We start from the raw sequence: 20,002 nt of genomic DNA on the forward strand, positions 1-20,002 counted from the left end.
CAGATTCGAAATTCAAATGTAATATTTTTTTATAATTAAGTGTAACAGTATTTATGGCCAGACTAAGTATAATACATTCTTAATATAACCACAGATAACATATAGCAGATAACTTTTAAAATTCTGTAATAATTATGAGTGAACTAAAACTCAAAAAATTTATTTGTTCAATTTAAATGTTTCTAGAACAAGTGTTATCGTCATAACATAGTTGTACCATTTACCACAGGTACATTTACATAATATTTTATTATTAATAGTAAGTATATAAGTACTCATCTACTATATCATTGTGAGAGTCGAGCACGCTTCGGCACGAATTGGGCCAGCTCGCACCGGGGAAGTACCATACCCCTACAGAAAACCGGCGTTAAATAGTGGCATGCCACTATATTTCGTACGGTGAGTGGGGGAGCCGGAGGCCCGTTTCCTTTTCCTCACCCGTCCCAGTCCATTCCTTCTTTCCTGTCGTTAATCCATTCCTTTTTTCTTACGCCAAAAAACGCGGGCAGCGCATTCGCAGAGGCCCTACCTTTGCGTATGTTCATGGGCGGTGGTGACGCTTACCATCAGGCGAACCACCAGCTCAGCTGCCCGCTATGACATAAAAAAAAAAAATAAATATAAAAATAAGTCAGGTTTTCCTTCCTGACTCCAGAACGCACGAACCGATTTCCACGGTTTTGCATCCGTTGGAAAGGTCTCAGGCTTTATTATAAATGTGAAAATTTGTTTGTTTGGATGTTTGTCCGTCAATCACGCTGAAACTACGGAACGGATTTTGATAAAATTGTTTAGTAAACAGACAGGATATGAGCTGGCTTGTGTGATAGGATACTTTTTGTCCCGATTAAATGCTCCATTAATATATAATAGGAATCAAGACATCCAGGCGGAGCCGGGACGAGCATCTAGTATAAGATATAACTAATGCCGTGAGGTTAAAGAGCTCACGTGTTTAAAAATAAAGAAGCACATTCATATAAATTTGTAACTATCAAATTAAAATTGAAATAAAACGTCTTATTCTAGTTTTGCGAAAGCTAGAACGAAAAGGGTGCGCTGTTTTTTTTTTCAAAAAAAAATTATGTATGAAAAAAGAAAATGGTATCAAAGGAAAGTGCAATTTTTTTTATTTGTTAAAGAAATTCCAGATGTTGATGACCCTAAAACAATGGTTAGATTTATATCCGTATGTCTGTTTGTATGTTCGTCGATCACGTAAAACCACTAAGCACGGTTGACCTAATTATATTATTAACAGTTATAGATCAATATTACGTTAAATCCGTTTTATTTGAAAAAAATAATTTTAGAGGATACCTACCAGTGTAGGTACCAAGCGGGCGAAGCCGAGGGAGAACTGCTTAGTCTAATCTAATATTGTAAAGAGGAAACATTTATATTTTTGTATGTTTTCAAACAAAAACTCCTGGACCAATATCGAAAATTATTTCAATTTCAGAAAGCTGCATAGCATAGCTAGGTAGTATAGTATTATGTTATCTGTGGCTAGGCTACATTTTATTTAAAAATTTTAATAGTTGCGAACTTCTCTCAATGTGAATGGAAATAATGTAAACACGTCGATGTCGTGATGACTGCTGACAACGCACATTTTCCTTGGGAAACCCAAGTGTTATTGTGAGTCGAGCACGCTTCGGCATGAATTGGGCCAGCTCGCACCGAGACAGTACCACACGCCCACAGAAGACCGGCGTGAAATAGCATACTGCTGTGTTTCGTTCGGTGAGTAAGGGAACCGAAGGTCCATATAATTTTCCTTACCCCTCCCATTCCTTTCCTTTATTTATCTCATCAATCCTTTTCTAATCCCATTTCAATTTGAAGTCGGCAATCCATTATTAGAGAAGTAAGGTCTGCAAATAACCTTACGCCTCTCCAGATGTTCCTGGGCGATGATAGCGCTTACCATTAGGCGACCCACCAGCTCCATTGCCAACGGTGACATAAAAAAAAGAAAAAAAGGAACGATTTTACCTATAACATCCTCCGACCTCTATGTAAGATTGCTAAGAAATGATAATGATCTCTTCTCATCTTACATCTAATTCGAAAGCAAAAGTTTAGTCACATACAACCCTTAATGTAATACCATATAAACAGTTTCAGTGCATACATAAATATTTCTATTTCTAGTCCGCAAACACGACAGTTAATAAAAATACATCTTAAATTCGTCACACTGTATGTTTGAGATAAAAGTAAACAGCATACAATACAAAGGCACCTAGTTATTAAATAAATAACATAAAAATAAAGAATCGACACAATGGTTGCCTTTGTTTATATTCTATAATTTGAGTAAAGAATGTATCTTGCTTTAAATATGCAGTACTCGTAGGACGCTACATGGATGTCATAAAAACAAACCAAAAAAATGCAACAATAAATCTGTTCAATCCTGCAAAAAACCAAAAACACAAAATGAAAAAGGTAGGGAAACGTGCACACTCAATATAAACATCAAGGCTGACGACATTGCATATTCCGTGCATGCTCTAGACATTGGCGTTTCAACCAACTCACATCGCTTTTGCATCAAAAATAGCTCCCGAAGACGCTCTAAACGCAAGTTTACGGAGCTCATCGGACAAGGCGGCTGTGTGCTACGCTAGTGAAAATTAATGTAACCTTGCAATGAGTTTCCCGAGGCGCGATCGTCAGCGCGCGTATTTGTTATTCGAAAAAAATCGCGGTGCCGTTGTTATGGGTTATTATCGAGGACATCGCGCCCTGTCAACGAACTAGGCACTCAAGATCCACCATCTTTGGCAGCGGAAGTAGCGGCGGATGTCCCGGCATGGGTGAGTAGAGTGGCATATGAATGCTTAACAACAATGCTCAACGCCTCGTTCCCACATTTTCTATTCGTCCCGTGTCCCGCCAAAAGTTTGTTCAACTTCTAATTTTTTGTCGAGATGGTTTTAATATGCATGTAGCTACACACCGATGGTGTTTATTTTAATTATACGATGGTACCGTCCTCTGAATACTGTTCGTACAAAAATAGATATTATGGCCTATGAATTTTGAATCATAACAGTAGGCAGCATATGTTTACTATCTTCTCACCTTGTCTTTGTAGTTTACATTATGTAATACGTAAGTATTGTCACTATTGTTTTTATAGATGGTAATGATTTTTATTATCATACACGGTCTCGCATTTTTAATAAACACGTCATTATCGTTTATATAACATCATATGCTTTACAATATAAAGATACATAAATATAGGTATATACACAATTGATAATACTCTATATATCTAAATTTAAACTGATGATATAGTGTGATATCTTATAAACATATATTTTGCGATACAAACAACTCCCAATATGTATATAAAACGGGTATTATATATAAAAGTGATAAAACATGTATTGATATTTTGCTGCACTTTTTTATTCTGTTTTTCAACAAAACCAAATTTCTCTTAGATACAAAGTGTAATAAGTTAATAAAAAAACTCTCGCTCCTAAAATTTTTAAAGATTCGATTGATGTTCAATTATACTAACCAAATACTTTAAACTTCATCGAGAGTAACCGACCACTCACAAACATACTTTGAAGTTCTCCTTTGGTAAAACAAGAAATGAAGCCGCGTGAAAATAATAAATAATAATTAATTATACTGTGTATCACATTAGCCCACTAAATCTGTTTGTGACATTGAATAGGTGGAGGTACTGTTAGTTATGCGTGCCAAACACATATACGGCTCAGCTTTAGTCCAACAATGCATCGATTAAAACTTTATTATTCTTTGTTTGCATTTCTGATGATCCGAGTTTATTAGCGGACTTCTGCGAGATATACGCAATGTGAAAACTGTTATTATTGTAGTCATAAAGTAGTGAATGAGTAACTCTACCTAATTGGCCTTACACAAACATTATAAATAGACGAATTTAATAATTTCGACCTACAAATGTTACCATGTTAACATAATTATTCTGTGAGTTGTTAATGATAAATAACTTCGTAAAATATTTAAAGCACATAGCTGCTATAATCACAAGCAAGTATAACCACTTCAAGTTATAGTATGAAAGTGGCCGGGTAATCTGAAGAACGTGTGCATCTGGAATTTATCTAATAAATTGGAATCAGTGCCGCGGGAATTCTCTAAACTCTAGACACTACTCGCTTAGTGTGCCACGTGTCACGTCCTCTAAGACTAGGTTTCGATTTCTTATTTATAAAGTAAATTATTCAAAGCTAATTTACTCAATGTTATAATACAATTAAATTCGCATTGATAATTACTATGATTACTTAAAGTAGTATGAGAACGGACCGACCCTTGTCACAACATAGTTTTAAACATTAATACGCCCCCACGGTGTGTAAAGTAAGATTATACAACTACATTATATTAATATTTATTATTAAAATCTATGGATACTCAAAACGAAGGTTTTCAATCGCAGTGATCATTCATCACTAACAGTTAATTACCTATTTTTACTTGATAGAAAAGGAACACACACTCGTAAATTCCTATTCCTCATAATCATAAACGAATAAAATACCCTAAGATTTTAAATGATTAAATATGGGTACGTACTTTACTTCTCTAAGAAATTATTAAAATATGTTTCAGTCACTGAATACTGTAAACCGAATGCGTAATGGACAAAAGTCGGCCATTACATACTACATACAGATTCAAAATAATCTCAAAACTCAGAAGAGTGTATTAATGATATTGATTTTTCCAGTTGAATATTATTGTAGATTCGCAAATTATCGTAGCTATTGATTGATGTGCAGCTGATCACCTAGCAATAATAATATTGCGTCGCGTTAAATAAACAAAAGAGGAGCATTGGAGGGAGTCGCGGATGTATAAGTAGATACTCTATATGTATGTGTTCAGTGAATTAATTCGATACAAACGGAAGTAGCCAATTGTAACTAAGCCGTGGACGGCGTATGTCGCGACGTCCATCCCATAATGCCCATCTTTGTCTATTGACCCTTATTCGATATTCTATGAAAGTCTTCATCAACAATAAATCACCACACATTGAAAACTGAGAATTTATTACCGTATTTAAATTGCTGTGACTAAGTATGACTAAAATAATACTTTGTAACATAATTAGGTGTTCGGAAAGTAAGACGCAACATGTATGCGTAAGATTGATAAATGGCATATTTCAGTTTGAATAAATTCATCGTTAACATTTATATTAATTGGGTACAAGTTGGTGAATAATGTTGGATTTAATCTCGTTTTGTTTCGAAATACTTCGTAGGTGCGTTAACGCATTGCGGCTACATAAATAAACACGATGCACGCATTCCTTAAATAACACGCGGATTTTGAACTTAAGTCTATTTCATACTCACTATAAAATACTTATAAACATTATTTTAAAAGAAAGCCACTCAAAATGTTTTTTTCGACAGTCTTTTTTATTTTTGTTACTCGATAACGTGAATTTTTAACCGATTGGCTTGAGTCTTTTTGTGTTTGGTAGGAAATTGTTGTAATGCAGGTCCGGGTTTAGAATTTGGAGTAATACCTACATACCCCAGAGACATGAGTGTTTTATTGTAGAAAATAATTATTGTTATATATAATTCTATAAATAAAAAACACAACTTAACATTTAAATTATTACCATAATAACAGATTATTATTTAGAGATTGAAAAATATAAAGATGCGCGGTATTAATTATGATGATGTACAAATGCCACCAATATGTCAAAAATGGTATATCCCTTTTCTTTGTATTCATTTCGTGAATGTTCAGTTTAACAAAAGTGACCTTTGTTTTACAGCAGATGCAAGTAAACACAGTCGTAGCCACATCTGGCGTAATTTTTTATTTTCCTTCACGAAGTGGTTTATCTTTAAATCAGTAGATACAAGTATATCTTTATTAAATACGTCGTCTTATTGTATATATCTCTTAGTTAACGAATTGCTAAACGTAATTTCTAGAATAATTTCAAATATGTAATAGCCTACATGTATATGTAAAGGAATTCAGTTATTAATATTTCGCATGCGATAACAGCTGCGAGCGATTACAAGATGTCGCCCCTCGTAGCACTTCTCGTTTTACATACGTCTCCAGTTAAATGTCGAGATTTCGAATAAGTGGAGCCAATGCGGCGTAACGCCATATGAGACTTTTGGGCAGTTGTTCAAATTTGTCGAAAATATTTATGAACGAAAGTATAAATCCTACTATAATATTATAAATGCGAAAGTTTGTAAGGATGTGTGTGTGTTTGTTGCTCTTTCACGCAAAAACAACTGAATTGCAATGAAATTTGCTACGTAGACAGCTTGACAACTGGAATAACATATAGGCAACTTTTTATCCCGATATTCCTACGGGATACGGACTTACGCGGGTGAAACCGCGGGGAGCAGCTAGTATACTATATACCTATCCAAAGAATTTTTAATAAAAACCATATTGTTTTGACTTGCTACTAATCAAAAATAGAAACTGACGTGGGGAGTTATACGATATACCGATATGAGTGAGCGTCAACATCAACAATGTACGACTATTTACAAACATTAAAAGCGCGGCGTGTGCTACCAAAACGGACGCGCACTCAAATTAAATCTGGTCGCAGGCTCCCCTATAAACGTACTTTATGTCGGGGTTCATTTCCTGCACGCGCGTGCTAAGAAAGCTTCCCTAAAGCTCCGCACGTGTGTAAGCTGGCTTCACCTGCGCTCGCGCTGCTTGGCGCTGAGATGTAGCGCAGAACCCGCTACGCTGTCGACGGGATGTGTCGTGCTTGACTTTGCTTTATCGCTAGCTATGGGACCCCAGTTTGATTACTGTCTACGGGCTACAAGTGAGTACAACAATTTAAACGTTGATGCTGTATTTGTGTTGTGTCTTGTTAGGTTTAACTGCGGATAACTAAGACGGTACATGAGACGTATATCTGATATATATTTGTATTTTTTTTGTATATTGTGTGAAAAGTATCAAATATATATTTTGTGCGTTCGTCCCTATAAACATGTTCACAATTGTACGGAGTACTCGTTCTATAAATCTATAGCATAGATGTGTGTATTATAATGTATCTTACGTTATGTATCATTTATCATAACATTTGCATACATACATATGTATGTATGCACAAATATACAAGTAGCAATAAATTATGTCTAAGGTAGTTTTTCTATATAATTTATATTAACCAAATAAAGTTTTCATTTAAATTAAAGTTCTGATAATAAAGGAACAATATAAATTTATAGTATAATTAATAACACAAATAATCATTTTGATCGTTACGTTTATGGATTGATTGAGTTAAAAAGTAAGCTTTCAAGAATACAAGGTATATTCTAGAAAACTGACTTACTATTATCGAATTTGTGTTATTTAAATTCTAAAATAAATTGAATACGAATAATATTACAGTCGGTTTACAATCACTATAAAGTATCGTAAACATCCTTAAGACATTCCCGTATTCTAAAAATAACAGTTGTATTCATTAATGGTACGATACATTATGATCGTATCTAGGAATCTATGGATTACAACCATATTTTACGCCTTTCTAAGAATTCTAATTGATTCATCATTTCCCACATTCGGGCTATTAGAATATAACTTTAGTCGTATCGTTATAACGTTAGTATAAAATGGTCAAATAGATGTGATGGATGTAGACAACTTCAGCTGAAAAGAATTATTATTAACTGTTACCCAGTAATTACGTGCCATTGTTTTGATGCTTCCTACGCATATTATTTATTAACATTACTTCTCACGGTACTAGAAAGTATTCTAAAGTAATGTTGAAATTATACGCATTGTACACTAATCTGTGAGTCCACTATTATTTTTAATTGTTCTATTATGAGCACCATATGTCCTCAGGGTGTATTCTTTTGACCCGCCCCTCAGAGATAGTGGATAATACGATGCACATGCGGGCCTACAAAAAACTTTTTGACGCTCAGATTTTTGTATTTTCGAATTTATTGAACTTTCAAAGAATATTTGTACAAAAAAGTATTAAAATTACATTATGCACTAAAAAATATTAAATGTAGGGATATAGTTTTTTAGGTGAAGTTGCTTAAATGTCGAACTAATTAACAAACATTTTTTAGTCGTGACACATACCGGAAAAATACAATAATATCCCCAGCAACAAAAATAGGTCACATATTACATCAACGCGGTCTTATCTAACCAAATGATCGCTGCATACAAGAACAGTGGTTTAAGTATCACGGTGCTGGGATGAAGATTGCTTTCAATTCGTATTTTCCGGCTTACAAAAGTAGGTTGCTCTGCGCCCGCACTGGACGCAATCGAGAGCCGTTAGTTCATTGTCGTTATTGAATAATTCCCTCAAGGCGCAGTCTGAGTCGATCGGTGGCAGCCATCGAGCGACACCATTCTTACTCCCTATTATGACTATTGGTGAGAAACTGATTTATCCAATGTCCATACCACCTTCAAAGGTCATTCTGATTAAGAAAGATGGTAAAACATTTTATAAATACATACCAATGATTACAGGTAGAGCCAAATAGAAATTGTTTTAGTAACAAAGTGTTAAGTGTAGATTTGTGGGGGATTCATCAGATGGTGAATCAGATCAGTTCATTCTACACCCATTCATATGATTCATAAATATAGAATCTGTGAGAAACATCAATTTTATTTTCAGATAATCCGTCATACTTTGCCTTCCCCGACAAGGATGTCACAGACAATGCTGCTCACTCTGCGTCTCACGTGTCTGGCCCTGAACAATATTCAAGATCAGCACCAGCCAGAGCTTGGGCTGATGGCGGCAGACCACTGCAGTCTCCAAGAAGAAGAGAACCTGAGAGTCCTCGACGCAAAGAGTTCAGAGCGCTTCTCCGCTCCTTGTCTGCAAAAGAACCAGAAAAAGCAGAAGCTTTTCTGAAAGGACAGCCACGACCCGGGGATTGCGCTCCCGGGGATATGAGACATACATTCACTGCGCCACGAATAAAGTAAGTGGTTTGTGGCTAAATATATCATGTAAATAAATTGTCAATAGTCATGTTGATTACATACCTTTTGCTATTGTTCCCTGCAGTTTACGAAACGTTATAAAAGATTCACACATCTATTTGCATAAAACTATTTGCGTTATAAGTGATCAATATTATACATATTATTCAACTGTTTAAAACAGGAAAGGCAAGATTAGTGCAACGGTGGTGACTTCAGAAGGCACAAAAGAACATGAAGAAGTATTCTACACTATACCGCTTCAAGGACGACGACGACATTCTGTTGGTGGATACTTGGCAACAGGCGGTAATGGGACCGGCGAAGTAACATCTGTACCCAGCGAAGTCCCGAAGATGCCTCCCCCTCGATTCAATCAGCACGATGAAGAAGCAGTAAGAAGAAGGCGACCGAAAAATTTCTCATTCAAAGGTAAGATTTTATACGTACATACTACGGCTAATGCTACTAAAGCTGAAACGGCGTATAGTAAAGCTTGCAAGTTCAAAGTTTATGACATCATCCTTACATGTAAGTCGATCCAAAGTCCGATTATCGGCCAAAGTTTAGGAAATAAATTAGAAACTGTCAAATATTATTGCGTTTAAAGGAAACTGACATAATTTAATTCTATTATAAGATAATAATTTACATAAACACGAAGACTTTGATAAATGGCCATAAACAATACGAAGACGTAGGGCATATAACATTATCTTAGAGCATTGCACCCGGGCCCTTCGACCCTGTTCTGATATCATGATAACATTTCCCGAAATATTAGAAAGTGCGCGGTTCTTTTGTTATTTTAATGTTGTGCAATACGTATTATTTTTAATGCCGACTATGTTTCTGGTCCATTGGTACCTATTCGAAAACATTAAGATTAAATCAAACCGCAACAACTTCATCTGATTAAAGTTATATTCACTGTGTTATAAATATAAAAAAAAAACTGTCAGGATAGAAAGCCAATTGTAAATTTTTAAATTAAATGATGAATTAAAAGTTTGAATTATATTTAGGTGCCCTTTTACACGTGTATTGCTAAAATAAAAAAATTGCTCTTGTCAATTTGCGGCGTAAAAATAGCGAGTAATAATAAAGTCACAAAATATAAATATCTTAGATATTATAATCTTCTAGCAAACACCCCTAAGTTATCAGTATAAACAATATTTTTTCTGCCTCTAAGCTTATCTTTTCTATCTTATCCAACGCAACGGGAATACAATTGGAACGTGTTTAGTGTTTATTTGGCAATCGATAACGTTTAAGGAATATTTACACTAGGCCAAAATTGTTCGACAAACAAGATTAGGAGACAGAGATGGTGTTGCGATTATCATTGTCGCGACGGGCTTGCGTTTTAGTGCTTTTAGTATGCGAAGTGCGTGCGCGCGAGCAGCCTGACGCCAGCGATACGGTCCCGCGTCGCCGGCTGCCTTCGGAGTTCCGACCGACACTCCGCGCCGCTCTCAGCCCTTAAGTTGTTCAGTCACGGCGCATTCAGTGCCTACATGCATTTCAGTGCAATGTATCTCTGAGTTACCTAACTAATTGTGCATCTTATCCTTCCAACACCGGAGTCTATTTAGCAATAATGGACGTAAATTTGAGTGAGTTTACTATTTTTAATATTTTTCTAATATGGTAAATTGTGAGTGTTTTGTAGTAATTGCAATACGAATTTAAATTCAATACCAATATATTTTTATGTACAAATACAAGATTTAAATTTTTATAAAACAAAATAATTAACTTAAATTTTTTCGGTTACTTAGTTTTGTCATTCCATTCTATGCATTATTTTTATCAACGCACACTTTAATTTATCCTTACGTATTTTATTTATGTTCAAAAATTTTAATCATGTGAAAAATATGATTGTTTTAAATTTATTTTAAGAAGACAATACTGTCCACGTATCCTGGTAGTTAATAGCATATTATGATTATATTAGGAAAGAGTTTGAAATATTGCTCAAACAATGTAAAGTTTTAAAACGCCACACAAAGAATAGTACATAAAATCTTCGAGGATTGACCTTAGTCCTCCTTGAACATCCAAGGACCGCTCAAATCAATGTCAAAGAGTAAAACAGCCAAATTTGTTTTACCGCCTTTGTAGGCATGGTGACAGTATAACGGCCGTATTCTTATGGCAATAGAGATGACAATTGCCTGATAAAATGACGTTTGATGAAACTCACCGCTGTGGGCACATTAGTTATGCAGGGTGGCAAGACTAGCAGAATAAACATGGTGTACTTTACATGCATAGGAGCGTCTCCCGTAATGTACTCGCTGTGGGAATGTAAATGCATTGACGCCTATTTTGTACTCTTAACTTCGTGAAAGGATTGCTCCCTTGTGTGCACATAAATTATATTTCCTTTGTTTCGTGATTTTTCAATTCATCATCTTTTTATACAACCTACAGCTTACTCGGTTATAATAATTGAGTAAAACGTGTGTGGTTTAAAATCAAAATTTGGTACGAGCTGACATGCTTGTACAGTTAACTTGAAGAAATTAAATAAAAATATTTATTGCGGTCAAATGAACATACGAAACAATAAATTTAAGAAATAAAAAGAGAGTGCCTTCTAGCTATCTTTACCAGGTATCTTAAAGAAAAAAGAAAGGGGGCGGGCAAAACAAGACAACTTAAGACATAGGGATCAAGCAAAATAAAAGATTGGTTATCATTTAAAATCACACTTCACATTTAACACATGTGAACGATTGTTTATTTGGATGTTTGTCCGTCAAACACGCTAAAACTACTGTACTTATTTTGATGAACTTTGGCATACAGACAGGGTATGTGCGGACTTGGGTGATAGGATACTTTTTATCCTCATTAAATGCTGCCTTGGAGTAATCCTGTATATATAATATGTATGCTTAAATCTTGAAAACTACGAAACGGATTTTGATGGATGATGATTTTTTTTAATAGATAGAGCGATTCAAGAAGATAGTTTATATGTATAATAACATCTATTAAACTGCTCTGTATTAACGCGTGCGAAGCCGCGGACAAAAGCTAGTATGAAATAATACAAAAATAATACAAGATATCACAATCGCTCAACAAAATTCCGGGAACACAACGAGGCAAACACAATTTATTTCGTTACCAAATAAATTCCAAACATTGTTATCAGATCATGTACACAGTTGTAAGTAAATACTTACCTATTGTCGTTCAACAAAGGACATCGACACGTTATCGACGGACCCTTAGGACTGATTTCTGTTTACGCGTGCTAAATAGCTTGTAATTAATATGGAGCAGACGTCGCCGTACGCATGTAGCGCCACATTATCGCATATTTCCTTTAATGATACTACTTAAAAGCTTATGCTGTTTCATTAAATAAATTTAGCGTAATGTTTATGCATGACTCGATGTATCATTATTTGAATAAGTACCCAGTGGGTTTCATTATAACGACGTAAGTGTTTTTTTTTGTTTTAGTTTTTTATTATCATTCACGTAATTACTTTTAAATACCGTTACATAAATTGTTTAACATTACTACATTGGGTACGTTATTGTGAATCTATTTAAATTAATATAAATAAGTACCTACGCCACTAGAACGATAAAATTAAAATTTATCATCGTACCTATTCAATAAACAATTTTATAATAAGAGTTACTAAGACGTATAATTCAAGTAAAGTTATGAGTAATATTTGCCGATATTTTTAAACCGCTCTAATTAAATACGGTTTCACGTCACGAAAAATGTATGATTTAATAACCCCAAGCAGACAGAAAGTACAGAAAAAGAAGGATGAGTTTATTTTAATATCATGAATCATTTGCTGTCGGGAGATGCCAGCTCACAGTTCTTACTAAGACCAACAATAACAAACTCTTTGTTTTTATAACTATCTTACTCATTTTGTTAAATAAATTACTATTTATTTGTACTGAACGCGTCTATATTGGGTCACGACGGATGTAGGTAAATATTAGATGAATTTCATATGGTATACATCTCATGCGAAGATTTCCCGTTTCTAGTCAAGAAACATCAAGCTAAATATTTATACGAAAATATATTATGAATGCAAAATTGTTAGTGTGTACTCATTTTTTATGATATCGCACGTTAAGATTGATGGTTTCCATATCCGAACTACTTCACACCGGATATTTTATGAAATAATAACAGGTTAACAATTGCTCTAGTTTTTGTTGCGGATGTTAGCATAAACAAAAGATGGCCTACTCTTTCGAAACGTCGAACACTAGATCAAAAAGCCACCTGACAAAATGGAAACGATTATAGGAAACTGCAATATTTCACTCGGCACATCAAAGGGATGGGTCGTTGAACTGAAAACTGAAGCGGTGCAATCCGCCCTTCGACCTAAATTTTGTATTTGTACATCAACTTGTTATTATTACTTTTCAGGTAGGTTTTAACCATTAACAAAAAATGTTGAATGATGTAGTAACTTTATAAGAGATGCATGTTGGGTAATCCTTTTAATTTAAATAGTTTAAGACTACTACGTTAATTGTGTATCCGCAAATATCTCGTATGTTGTATAATAAAAACCCGCACTGAAAAAAAATATTTCTGAAGACTCAATGCAACTGAAATAATTGCTTTGACCTAAAAGAAAAGATTGATTAGGTAAATACCATTTGATGTGCATACACGTAGGTTGCGCCCTACACAATACTCGATGCATCTAATCAACCATAGTTATTCCGGGCGTCACTGATAGACGTTTGTCTATTTAGGAAACGGATATTACATTTAGTCGCGTCTTCATTTGGCGGCAGAGGTGGGTAAGTATAAATCCGTATGGGTTTCCGGCGCGCGCGGTGCATAGCATATTTTGTAAGCATACGTTGATCATGCGCAGCGCACCCTGCTATAAAAACTTAACAGTGGACGCATGTTTGTCTTTTAGGTACGGAAATGTGTTTTTAGGACGCTGTTTTTGACACAGCTGCTACTTACCTAAATTTATATAAACATTAAACATAATGATATGTAAAAAGGACAAGCCGATGGACTTTCGGAAAAAGGTTCGTTGGCTGTTAGATATAATTTAACGTACTTTAACCTATTATTGGTAATATTCGAAAGACTCATGGAAAAAATTATGCTATGTTCTATCATTGAAAACTATAAATAAAAGGAAAATATAATCATAAATACAAATAACATTGAAGTCGTTGGGTGGGATGGGTTTATTAAATAATCAATCTTGATGCGAATTTTAATCAGTAACTCTCACTGCAGTCTAATTTTAAATGCATTAGAGTCGAGTTAAATTGTATTTAATTGATTTCAAGTGCCATTAAAGATTGACGGTCTAATGGCAAGACAAGGGCTTGGGTAGGTCAGGTTACTCGCCATGTGCAACAGGCCGTAAGCGCAAGGAACAGTTTATAATCATAAAAAAAGAATTTATTCATGTTACTAGGTTATTTGGCAGTTAGACTTCATACTTAAAAATATCGTAATCGTATCGCATCGTATTATCGTTTTTCGGAGAAATAAAAAACTATGTAAAGAACACTGTTCTGTATAGACTGAAAAAATACTACTCATAAACTAAATAATACTCATAAAGTCAAACAAAGAAATAAGAAACCAAGTTAGAAAATTGCAACATCTGTGTCAGTGGTCCTAGCATAAAGGAAAAAGACTACCGTATTACAAATTTTATGAGTAGAGCATTATGACGGGCTCCGTGAACTTCGATCCTGCCAATGACCTACAAGATATCGAGTGAACGACATCGTTCATGCTTTGATTATCCCCTGACAGCGCTTCCTTTTAGTTTTACTTTTGATAGGGATTAGAAGCTTGACACTATCTGGGTTAGTTTAGTTATTATAAAAATTATGTAATATTAAATTCAAAGTTTTTAAAATGCGGAAGAATGGAAAAACATTGGAAACAATTATTATTATTATTATATGAAAATTCACCATTTATAATTCCGTCTTACTAGATAAAATAAATACTACAATATTGAATTCAATAATCTTGTTATAGAAATGGAAGATATTGCCATCCTTTGGAGTTCAGGGTCTCCAGAAAGTGCTTTGTGGTCAGACTATCTCGTCGCGAGCTTTGATAAAATTATGTCACAAAGAGCAAGACATCATTATAGGTAAGCACATCTTACAAAATATTTTTTTATAGACTTTTTCCTTCAAGTGAAGAATGTTGAATTGTAAAGTATGATTTTTATTTTCATGATGTAAATAAATACTGGCGATTTAATATTCGTATTATCTTTCAGAGTAACTCCTATAACGGCTGAAGAACTCATGGCCGCTGATTCACAAGAAAAACTAGATAAATTGTCGAAATCTCAACTACAGATTGTAATACTATGTCCGAATCTCGCTACGAAAATGTCAGATCTGAAACGAGACCTCAACTGCGATGAACTCTTCAAAGTGGATAAAGTTTTAGTCATGTTACTTGGTGTGGAGAAAAACAATGTGATCGCCCAGAATATTGATGGTAAGTACAATTGTTGCTTTCAATATTTCCAAAATAAGATATCATAATATGATATTTATTTCGTAATGCTGAGGTATTATTTTCGCCTTATATTAATAAAAATGGAAATTAAAGAAGTCCCTTTCTTTCTAGATTACCCTTCAATAGACCAGTGGCAGATGATGTCAGTTCGTGAGAAGGATACCTCTTTTGTAGACACCTTCCTCACAGCAGCCGTTGGAATCCTGCGGACCAAGGACTGTAAAGATACAGCCACAGATAGAACAAGCTTCTCCATTGTGCCCAAGAAAGTGAAAATAGTAAGAATATAATAATTGTTTTTATACTAAGATTTCTGCGAAAACTGTTACTATAGTTTATTTTGTCTAAGTCTGTTTAAATAATATAAATACAAATGTTATTATAAATGAATAAATTTATAATTGTATAATAATATAAATGTTCAAGTTTGAGTTTGACTTGTTAAGCAATTGACAAAAAAATTTATCAAAAATGAAAAGTACCGTTGAAATATTCGAAGAATATTAGTGAATATAGAAAATGAATGAAAGTGAAACGAAAAAATTAGATATAGACTCATTATAAGAAAAAGTAATAGCGCTATTGTATCTCATACTACAATAAAAGTTCGTGCGCTGGTAACAAAGAACATTCCTAAATATTATCGTTTTGGCGCATAGGGTCAAAGTCGAGTGATAGCGCTACTGAACGACCCCATTAGAGAGGAAGACAGTATCAAGATAATGGTGGACAAGAAAGGCGAAGTTATACAAATACCTACGTTCAAGAAAAGAAACCCTTACACATTACAATTTGATATACCAGGTGAGATTGAGTATACGATTCCAATATTTTTATTGTAAAATATTTTTTCTGTGTTTGATTGTTTTAAACTCTTAATTTTAAATTTGTTGAACATAGAATCCTGTCTGGAGGTATCAATGTTAGTGTGGGTTCGAGTCAGTAAAAACGGGCAGTCACTTGGCAGGAGGCAAATCAAGTGTGAGAGTAGATTGAGGGAGCTGGACCAGTTGCTGAGAGCCTCCGACCATCCATTAGAATTTATGTGCCAGGTAAAAAACTATTTACTATTATGAAAAGCTCTATGTTTAACGCGCTTTTGTTGGGTGCATATAGGTATGAAATTTATTTGGATATATTTTAAGATAAAAATCACGTTTTCAGGTTATGTTAGGTTAGTTCTTTTAATTGGGTAAATACAAATTATGAAACTATTTATTTTACAGACACTAGGTTTTAAGACGACTAGCAAGGAACAGCTTGACAGCTGGATGTTGACCGCGTTTCAAAAGAATATTCCGCCTCATTTCAACCTTTTATCATCAACTGAACAATACAACCCTAAAGCTGATGTATCAAGTAAGTAAACCGTACAGATTTATACAATATTCAAGTAAAATTAATTATTTTTTACTTAGCCTCAATAATTTTGTTAAATATGAGGGAGCCATATTTCATACATTATGTAATTTACGCATTACTTAAAGTTATATTTATCTGTAAACATTAAAACAGGGAGACCTTATGTGTACTGCAGTGAGACAAAATTTACCTTGATGACTGCCTTCGATTTGTAGGTGGTGAAGAGTATCCCACTCTGCTCCATTGGGCAGCTCGATTCGGTCTAGAACGAGTGTGCTGGCAGCTTCTAGAATGTCCCGGAGGCGGCGCCGCGGTTGCCCTTAGAAACGCGCGCCAACGGACTCCCGCCGATCTAGCACGTGACCACAAACACTACAAGCTGGCTGATATGCTTGCTGATCATCTTGTAAGTACAAAACTGGTTAACGAAGTAGTAAAGGATAATGTAGAATAGATACAGTTAAAAGGTTTTATGATACAATAGACGAAATTAAAGTCTCTGATAAAATAATTTTACGATTAATATAATTTCTTTGCAGAAAATCAACGAATTTTCCAACATGTATTACTACCTTAAAAATATGTCGGATCCAGAAAAAGAAGGTAATACAGATGATGGGAAACAAGAAGATCTACGCATCATAGAGTCGTCTGACACCGTCGATTCACCAACACGCGAAAGCGCTGCAGAAAACGGTTCTTCGGATCCTTTTAGCGAAACTTGCACTCAAAACTTGGAAGATAATCTAGAAAAAACGCAAGAAGATATTATGCAAAAGCGACGACCAAGCCTCAAATTACCAAAGGTCAGCGAGCAATTGTACCAAAATGATTTTCAACTTCGAGATGACACTGCTGACAGAATCCAACAAGCTATCGAGCACGACTACTTAGTTCAACCTTCGAACATCAAAGTAGAAAGCCCTAAATTTCGACCAAATAATTTATATGCGAATAGTTCGAGATTGATACCACAACAATCCGATATCTTCTTATACTCACCCACCGAAGAATCTAAATCATTCTTAATCGAGACGCCAACGTCGGATATAAGTCAAATAAACTTAAACACCAAAGATAACCGTAACAGCGGAAACTCGGTTAAATCTAGTAAAGATGCAACCGGTCAAGAGGAACTTGCAGAAATTATAAACGATTTTAAAAACAATGTATTCACTATATCTGAAGTCGAAAAACTAGTAATGGAATGGCGAAACAGAAATGAGACACAACAGTCTCTTAAAGAAAAACAAGAACAGTTGAACAAAATGCGAGAAGAATATGATAAAATCCAACAAAAAATTAAGGACAATCTTAAAAGGCCCACTCCTTTTGAGAGAGTAAAGAAAATGTTTTCGAAGAGTAAAAATAAACGTGAGTATTAACATTTTAGGCTACTTAAGCATCATGTATTATTGTGTTATCTCAAATCTTACAGGACAAATTTTTATGTACGATTTCAGATCAAGAAACGAACACTGGAACCATTGAAAAAAGAAATGGCAGCACGAGGCCAAACAGCAGTTTAAGTGAAAGTGAGTATTAAAAGGAGATTTAACAGTTTCTCTACCTTTTCAGTATGACCGAATTTAATAATGTATATTTTCCTTAGGTTCATCCTCTTCTGGCCGCCTCAGCACCGTCAGCGGTGGAAGTGTCGGAGAAACAAACAGCATGCAATCTGAACATGACGACAAAGCGAGATCTATTGTAAGTCCATTCATTTATTTATTTATTTCCTTTAAAAAACAGAAACGAATTTTTACAACTTATCGATTATTTTAGTTATTATGACAAAAAAGTATTACCTAATTTTAGTCTATTTAACTTAGTATTATTTTTAGATTTCATCCAGTACGTTAACAATGAATTCAGCGTGCGATGGTGAAAACCGTTTAGACGATTATTTGATTCCTCCCCCGCCACGGCCGGTCAACGGATGCGCTCAATTCACAACATTTGGACATCCGAAACACGATAATAGGTAAAGCAAATTAACTTAATTGCCATAAAGTCATCTCATCCCGGACAATTTATTCGTTCTGTTTGATGCGAATTTTATTAGTATGATGCATTGAAGCGCGTTTTATAAATATAAATATATTTATAAAATACTAGCTTTTGCCCACGGCTTCGCATGCAATTATTTAACTGTTACATAAATTGATCGATGAATCAACTTTCCTTTCATCCACTTATTTGTAAATAATCGAATACAATATTTATAAACAGCCCATTAACCCCACTTTAACATTTCCAGGAGTACTCACATGGCAACAATAGTGGAACGCGAAACGTCTGCGTCCCGGGAGCGGCTGGACGGCGAGTCGGACGCGACGCACCTGCGCATGACGTTCGGCGCGCGGGACCGGCACCTTCGCTGCGACGACCGGGACGGGGCGCATATGTACATGAATATTTCCGCTACACACACGTAGACAGAAACATTTATAGCACACGATAGCAAATATTGTCAATTATTATTCTGTAACACTTGTTAAGAATATTTTTTTTCCGTAAGTCATTTATTATATCTCTGAATTAACAAATATGACTTTATACTCTCGCTGTCAGCAAAGGACTTGTTAAGCAATTTTTTTTAATCCTGATTATACTCTGTATCGCTATATCGGTAAGTTAAATTGACAAAATATAATGTAAAAAATATGCTTCAAAGTGTTAAATAGGCTATAAGTGATTTTATCAGGTAATAGTGAAAGTAAAATTAACACTTTAGATGAGCATTTACAAGGGATTTAAAAAAACTCATTCGGACCATTTCTTGGATATCTTGTGATCACACTTTAAATTATATATTTGACAATTCAAGCAAGACTGACTCATTTTCTCACTTAAAAATGTAAATATTTGTAAATAGCAGCTAGTTAATGAATCTTTATTTATTTGGAAAATATAACATTTGTGGTACAAATATATTACTTGTAGTTAGTATAAATTGTATGTAAGTACATTACCACCTAGCCATGTATGGAAATCTTAGAGGTTAAGACTCAAAAGAAACAAGATTTTTTATTAATACTTTTATAATAACTTTCCCAAAAATGCATTTATGATATA

At 34.6% G+C, this 20,002-nt stretch overlaps 1 protein-coding gene across 4 annotated transcripts; it reads left to right on the forward strand.

Annotated features, from left to right (window-relative positions):
• Positions 1 to 2,570: 2,570 nt before the first annotated feature.
• On the forward strand, positions 2,571 to 19,967 carry LOC119834202 (phosphoinositide 3-kinase adapter protein 1). Of its 4 annotated transcripts, none has more exons than XM_038358530.1 (15): positions 2,571 to 2,828; positions 8,711 to 9,023; positions 9,209 to 9,456; positions 15,065 to 15,182; positions 15,315 to 15,541; positions 15,674 to 15,840; positions 16,222 to 16,366; positions 16,463 to 16,614; positions 16,789 to 16,921; positions 17,140 to 17,330; positions 17,464 to 18,298; positions 18,388 to 18,459; positions 18,537 to 18,634; positions 18,769 to 18,908; positions 19,185 to 19,967. In XM_038358530.1, exons 1-15 carry the CDS (start codon positions 2,825 to 2,827, stop codon positions 19,360 to 19,362), a joined length of 3,021 nt encoding a protein of 1,006 aa, XP_038214458.1. In that variant the 5' UTR covers positions 2,571 to 2,824; the 3' UTR covers positions 19,363 to 19,967. The 4 variants fall into 4 exon arrangements, with proteins under 4 accessions (XP_038214458.1, XP_038214455.1, XP_038214456.1 ...); XM_038358527.1 differs by lacking the exon at positions 2,571 to 2,828 and adding an exon at positions 6,663 to 6,862; XM_038358528.1 differs by lacking the exon at positions 2,571 to 2,828 and adding an exon at positions 8,312 to 8,460.
• The last annotated feature ends 35 nt before the right edge of the window (positions 19,968 to 20,002 follow it).

This window comes from Zerene cesonia, chromosome 19 (assembly GCF_012273895.1).
Source record: "Zerene cesonia ecotype Mississippi chromosome 19, Zerene_cesonia_1.1, whole genome shotgun sequence".
Lineage (NCBI taxonomy): Eukaryota > Metazoa > Arthropoda > Insecta > Lepidoptera > Pieridae > Zerene > Zerene cesonia.

Excerpts from the sequence above, each read along its gene's own strand:
- LOC119834202 (XM_038358527.1), top strand. The coding sequence starts at position 6,826 with ATGGGACCCCAGTTTGATTACTGTCTACGGGCTACAA. Across the intron at positions 9,024-9,208 it reads TTCACTGCGCCACGAATAAA|GAAAGGCAAGATTAGTGCAA; the intron begins GTAAGTGGTTTG and ends TGTTTAAAACAG. Across the intron at positions 16,922-17,139 it reads CCCTAAAGCTGATGTATCAA|GTGGTGAAGAGTATCCCACT; the intron begins GTAAGTAAACCG and ends TTCGATTTGTAG.